This window comes from Micropterus dolomieu, unplaced genomic scaffold, assembly GCF_021292245.1.
Source record: "Micropterus dolomieu isolate WLL.071019.BEF.003 ecotype Adirondacks unplaced genomic scaffold, ASM2129224v1 contig_12480, whole genome shotgun sequence".
Lineage (NCBI taxonomy): Eukaryota > Metazoa > Chordata > Actinopteri > Centrarchiformes > Centrarchidae > Micropterus > Micropterus dolomieu.
Genome location: NW_025741466.1, coordinates 1 through 6,851, shown reverse-complemented (window position 1 = coordinate 6,851; position 6,851 = coordinate 1). Strand labels below are relative to the sequence as shown.

Below are 6,851 nucleotides of genomic sequence, written 5' to 3'. Positions count from 1 at the left end.
CTAATGCCAGTGGTGTAAAAGTACTAATGCCAGTGGTGTAAAAGTACTAATGTCAGTGGTGTAAAAGTACTAATGCCAGTGGTGTAAAAGTACTAATGCCAGTGGTGTAAAAGTACTAACGTCAGTGGTGTAAAAGTACTAACGCCAGTGGTGTAAAAGTACTAATGTCAGTGGTGTAAAAGTACTAATGTCAGTGGTGTAAAAGTACTAATGCCAGTGGTGTAAAAGTACTAATGCCAGTGGTGTAAAAGTACTAATGCCAGTGGTGTAAAAGTACTAACGCCAGTGGTGTAAAAGTACTAACGCCAGTGGTGTAAAAGTACTAATGCCAGTGGTGTAAAAGTACTAATGCCAGTGGTGTAAAAGTACTAATGCCAGTGGTGTAAAAGTACTAATGCCAGTGGTGTAAAAGTACTAACGCCAGTGGTGTAAAAGTACTAACGCCAGTGGTGTAAAAGTACTAACGCCAGTGGTGTAAAAGTACTTATACAAGTGGTGTAAAAGTACTTATACAAGTGGTGTAAAAGTACTAATGCCAGTAGTGTTAAAGTACTAACACCAGTGGTGTAAAAGTAAATTAAGTGAATGTACTTAGTTACACCGTGAAGGAATTATTCAGATGTATAAATTATGCATTCAGAACGACATTAACTATAAAAGTAAAGTATCATCAGGAAAATCTAATTCTAATTAAAAATCAAAGTAATCAATGCAGAAAGAAAAATGTCTGCTGTGACTGTTACACTATTATTACTCGGGACTTTTCTGTTGTAGTTGGAAGAACTACAACAAAAGCTTATTTCGCACTGTGTTTTAATGAGTTTAAGTATTTAACTTAATAACAAAACCTCATATTTTAAAAGGTCTATACGTAGCTTTTTTTATGTTTTGCCTGTACAACTCTTTGTTTGTAAAGTAAGTAGTAACTAAAGTTTGCAGATAAATGTAGTGGCGTAAGAAGTAAAAATATTTCCCTCTGAGATGTAGCGTAGTAGAAGTATAAAGTGGCATGAAAAAAAAGACTTAAGTAAAGTACAAGTACTTCAGTAAAAGTACTGTACTTGGTTACATTCAACAACTGTATTTCATACGAGGATCGGCATGTTGAGCGTGTAATAAAAAACTGTAGTTTGGTATTTTATTCCACAAGCATTACCTAAATTGTTTGCTTTAATGATTATATATACAGCCGACTGTGTAATCTACAGCGACTCTGACTTCACATCTACCTGTTTTCTGGTCTCTGAGTCCTGGAACCTGTTCTGTGCCTCGCCGCTCGTCTCACCGTGCAGTCTGGTTAGAAATGATAAGCAGGTTCCTGCATGTCAGCTGCTTATTCAAACCACGTGAGCTCCATCTGAGTCTGCTTGTGTGTGCAAACGTCTTCTGTTTATTCAAGTTAAACTCTCCCTTACTGACTCTTGCGGAGTGTCAGTCCTAATCCTAAACCCAAACCGGAACATGTTTAGTAAAGGAAACAGCCTGAGGATGAAGAAGTCAGTATTTAAGGAAGGTGTTAATGTAGGTATCTGAAGGAGAGCAGTGTGGTTCAGCTCATACTCCTGTTGTGGCGGCCTGAAACGGATAAAATGCAGTAAAAGGATATCAGATATTTCAAAACTATAACTTACTACAGCAAATAATTAGAATGGAGTATAAAAAACTTTTCCTTTTAACCTCCGATCATTTGTTTAAAAAAAAAGCAGAAGTAGTAGTAGAAGAAAAGTTTTCCTTTTTTTGATTTTAGCTGTGATATTATTTTTGCCACACATGAATGAAAGTGGAGTTGCATTGTGGGTAACGTAGGCACCAGGTTTTGACACAGGGGAAGAATACGTAGAATAAAAAACACATTATCTTTGTTTGTGCTGCATCGATTGTGCTGTCCATCGTGAGTCTGACAACATTATAGGAGGGCAATGCTAGATCGTTGTAGTACTCTATTAAGCTGCAGGGTGTTGAGCTCTCAGGGCCACCGTAGAAAAAATGATAATCAAATCCGATAAATCAAATAATTGATCCCCCAAACTGCAGATGATAACATGTCATTTTATCAGGATAAATGTACAGATGAACTTTCAGTTGCTCTCAGAAATGTTCAATACTATTTTACCTTCATTGTTAAAAGTAACAGTACAATAAAATATTTCTTATTTCTCTTATATTTATTCAGAGATCCACATTCAGGCCAGTAGCCACCTCCACGCACGACTGGATCGGCCCACCGAACCCTCTTTCCAACCTGCGGCCAATCGTTTACCACGTCCCCGCGAACGAAACAGAGCTGGAGAAACGGCTGCGACACCTGAGGCAGGAGACCGAGGACTGGAACCACGACTTCTGGGCCAAGCAGAACATCACCTTCAGCAAGGTTGAAAGGTTTTTTTTACAGCACAAAAGAAAAAGTCCATATAAATGTTGTACGCTCCACAACCGTACAAGTAGTTTTGGTACCCAGTTCTGTTTCTCTGTCTCTCAGGTTGTATTTGCGAAACATGTTTATATTTTGGCAGTGTGATGAAAATATAGTATATAAAAGTCTTTATCATGTACATAATAACCAGTATAATACCTGTCACGGTAAGCAGAGTGCTAGCCAGGATTAAAAACTTAAATGTAAAGTGTATATCAAGTACAGCTGCAACTAATGGTTATTTTCTGTATTAATGAATTTCTCAAGTATTTTAGATGAATCAGTCAGTCTATAAAATGCAGGAAACTGTGAAAAAACGCCCCTTGGAATTTCCCAGAATCTTTAAATCAATCTTGTTGTCTGACCAACTGTCCAAAATATGAAATATCCCAAAAATATTTATACTTTACAGTGTTAATAAAAAACGGGAAAGAAAGAAAAGAAAAGCAACAAATTCTCACATTTTGAGAAACTGGAATCAGTGGGTGTGTGGTTTTTTCGCTTGATAAATGCTGTAAACGATCAATTGTTTATCAAATTATGGTTGATTATTATTCCACTGATTGATTGATTGGTTAATTGACTAACTGTGTGAGCAGTTATATGAAGAAGTTTACTGGGCACATGTTGAGGCAGCAGGACAGCACAGTCCTGCTGATGTGCCTCCAGAGCTGCTGCCCTGCAGCTGACCTCTGACCTCCCAGCAGAGCTTCCAAATGTCGCTTATTACCACATTATCGTTGTCATCATTAATAATCAAAGTCTTAAAGGTCACAGGATGTTCCTGTCCTCTGCATGCTGAGCTCTTACAGGACAGTTCTTATTTTCACCAGCAGACAGCAGCATTGCACAACAAAGCTTTGCTGTCTGCGTTCTGGGCCCACCCATTGTCTAAAATATATTTGCTTTATATCTTAATTCCCTTTTATTTAAATTAATTTTGTTCAAAACTTAATGAGGAATAAAATACATTGAATCTGATAATATTTAACACTAAAGATATTTTAAAGACAGGATTTTTATTGTAGAAATATTGCGTGATCCAGTGCTTTTTACAACATAATAACATCAGATTAAGTGGCTGTCTATAGCTTTTGATGCTGATAAAGTCGATTCTCTGTAAATAGAGAGATGTTTAAAGTTACTAAATTTGAGAGTTACATTAATAGAGGCTCTCTGGATAAGTTCAGTGCCATAAGGCCACCCTTCTTAGCATCTGTGTCCTGAAGACTGAGATAAAGGACATTAAGAACAGGAATATTAAATTGTCCTAAATGTAAATCTTATCATATCGGTTTATGATATTGGTAATTGTGTTGACTGTTGGCGTTTTGTTTGTGTATGTTCTAAAAGCATTAATTGAATATATACATTTTTTGTTCAATGCTCTCTGCAGGAAAAAGATGCTTTCATCATTTCAGAACTGAACGCTAAAGGCTTGAGTCTGCGTGATGAGCAAGGTGAGGACTTATTTATATTTCGGCATATACTAAAGTGTTATTCACAGGTTAAGACTCTTGTGCACACATAACCCTCTCCTGTCTACAGGCTTTATTAAGAAAAGTAGATTAAATACTTGAGTAGGATTAAAAACTCCTGCGAGCAGTGCTTTTGCATAGATTGTAAATGTATTCCCAATCATGGAGACAGTTTTGTCTGTCAGAACATGTTAGAATTGAAGCCTTACAGACTTAAAAATGACAAAACCACTGTGAATTGAAGAGATTTTATGAAACAGCTGGTGATTTTAAAAAAGAAATATATCTTAATGAGAATATAATATTGTCCGCTGCGTCTTCTCTCGGCCCCTCAGGACGACGGCGGTCCCTGAACAGTGAAGAAATGGCCGTGTTTTACAAAAGCTTCCTGGACAGAAACAGAATACGACATGCAAATTATAACAAGTGAGTTGTTTTGCAGCCGGGTATCTCCCATGATGCCACCGGGTGGGTGGGTACATCTCCCTCCACGGGAGCTGTGGGCTTTATCCGACACTGTTATATACTGTACCTAGAGAACTACAAACATCGCAGGCTTTGAAGAGCTTTCTGTGAATTAGCATTGCAAAGTGGCTGACTTGTGTTTAGTTTAGTGAATCCTCTATAAAGAAAGAGACGCCCACACGTGTAACCTCTGCAATTGCTTTTATTTATTTTATTTAAACTGATTGCACTACATTGTCCATGTGATTCCTGTTATTGTCTCAGGTTAGAGTAAATAAAAGAAATAACAGCATTTCCCCGTCTCTTCCCCGCAGGTATTATTGCCTTCTTGGCTCAGTCTGTTTAATGTCTTTGAGCTTCCAGCACAACAAACATTTATTGCATTGTGCTGTGCAGTGAAATATCTATCTACGTTTAATCCTGCTCTTTACAGTGTTGTTCATGTTCAAGGTTAGCAGCCACTGTAGCATCATTCATTTTGTGTCCAATATATTAAATGCTATAAAATACATCGTATTTGTGGGAAAAGGATCAACACCCAATACAAAACATCCTGTAAGAATTGTATGTATGTACAAAGCATACTGTAAATAGTGCCCAACATCATTTATTTATAGCACCTTTCCAGATCAGACGCCACAAAGTGCTTTAAGATAAGATAAAAGGTAAAGGTAAGACAAACAATCACAATGTTAAAGTAATAAATAAATAGGAAATAGCTGTAAAACTAAGCGAAGGCGAGTGTCCACAGATCCGAGTCCAGAAGGAGAGAGTTTAATTGCGACACATCAGAGGCAAAGTCTCTTTTCGTTTTGAGTCTAGAGCAAGAAGCAACTAGCAAACCCTGATCAGAGGACCTCACAAACCTACTGGTTATCTAGATCTCTAATAAAGAACAGGTGCCCGACCATGCAGAGCTTAAACGTGATCACAAGAACTGCGAATCAGATTTTGAATTTGATGTGGAGCCAGGGTAAAGAGATCACGATCAAAGTCAACTCAGACCTTTAAAAGGATGTTTAAAAGCTTTACAGCAGCATTCTGGCCCCCTTTATATAAACGATCCAGGGATTTCTTGCTAAGACATGTGAAAAGGGAGTTACAGTAGTGGGATGAAACAAAATACAACAGGCCCAGGTTTTCCTCAGCTGGAAATAAACAGGAGCAACAAATGTTCAATAAATGTTTGATTTAATTAATTTGAATCACGAACAGGTTAGCATTTATTTTTTCTAGAGAGAAAAGGATATTTATTTTGTTGAGGGAAAAGAATTTAAAAAAGTTTTTATATAATTTTATTCATGCATATTTGTTGAAAAAAGATTTTATCATAATTGTTTTAAATGTCCTACATCAGATTTGTAAAGTGATCCACTGTTTGGCATTAAGAGATTGTTCTGACCCTAAAGAAGCTGGCCAGGAAATAGACTGGCGCCTAACCCCCCCCCGTCAAACTACAAATTGTAATTTTTATGCTTGTTTTTTTTTTATTTATTGATAAAAAAGCTACACTTTAGTGTATAGACAATCAAGCGAGTATCAATAATCTCATTTAATTTTCAGGAAATAAGTGTATTTCCCAAAATGTGGAACAATTAAATGTTCAATTCAATTTTATTTATATAGCGCCAAATCACAACAACAGTTATCTCACAGCGCTTTTCATAAAAGAGCAGGTCTAGACCGTACTCTGTGATGATATTTACAGAAAGCCCAACAGTTCCCACCAAGAGCAAGCACTAGGCGACAGAGGCAAGGAAAAACTTCCTTTTAAGAGGCAGAAACCTCGAGCAGAACCATGGCTCAGGGTGGGCGGCCATCTAGAGAGAGAGAGAGAGAGAGAGAGAGAGAGAGAGAGAGAGAGAGAGAATATACACACAGAGGTACAGACAGTAAAGGTTATGTTGCTATAGACTAAATGAAAAATGGTACAAATATTTAGTATATATAGTGTTAATGGTAACAATCGTAATGATTATAATAACAATAAGACTAGCAACGATAGTCGTTGCAGCAGAGGGTGTCGAGCAGGAACACGGGGGCAGCAGGTGACCCGCAGCCACAGATCCAGACTCCACAGCTCCAGAGCCAGAAAACCTGCAGGAAGTGAGAGGAGAGAGACGAGAAAGCACAAGACTACCAGAAAGGGGAGAAGTTGTGTTAGTAACATGCAATAATGGGATAAGGTTGCATACAGAGGGAGAGAAAGTAGAGGAGAGAGGAGCTCAGTGCATCATGGGAAATCCCCCGGCAGTCTAGGCCTATAGCAGCATAACTAAGGGATGGTTCAGGACTACCTGAGCCAGCCCTAACTATAAGCTTTATCAAAGAGGAAAGTCTTAAGCCTACTCTTAAATGTGGAGATGGTGTCTGCCTCCTGAACCCAAACTGGAACCTGGTTCCACAGGAGAGGAGCTTGATAGCTGAACGCTCTGGCTCCTAGTCTACTTTTGGAGACTCTAGGAACCACAAGTAACCCTGCATTCTGGGAGCAC

At 38.1% G+C, this 6,851-nt stretch overlaps 1 protein-coding gene across 1 annotated transcript; it reads left to right on the top strand.

Annotated features, from left to right (window-relative positions):
* The first annotated feature begins 1,461 nt into the window (after positions 1–1,461).
* Positions 1,462–4,537, top strand: LOC123966070 (cytochrome c oxidase assembly factor 8). Its single transcript, XM_046042303.1, has 4 exons — positions 1,462–1,521; positions 2,174–2,371; positions 3,810–3,873; positions 4,227–4,537. The coding sequence occupies exons 1-4, from the start codon at positions 1,462–1,464 to the stop codon at positions 4,319–4,321; spliced, it is 417 nt and encodes a 138-aa protein (XP_045898259.1). The 3' UTR covers positions 4,322–4,537.
* The last annotated feature ends 2,314 nt before the right edge of the window (positions 4,538–6,851 follow it).

Coding starts and splice junctions, on each gene's coding strand:
- LOC123966070 (XM_046042303.1), top strand. CDS start 1,462: ATGTTTAGTAAAGGAAACAGCCTGAGGATGAAGAAGTCAGTATTTAAG. Junction 1,522..2,173: donor TATTTAAGGAAGGTGTTAAT/GTAGGTATCTGA, acceptor ATATTTATTCAG/AGATCCACATTCAGGCCAGT. Junction 2,372..3,809: donor AGAACATCACCTTCAGCAAG/GTTGAAAGGTTT, acceptor TGCTCTCTGCAG/GAAAAAGATGCTTTCATCAT.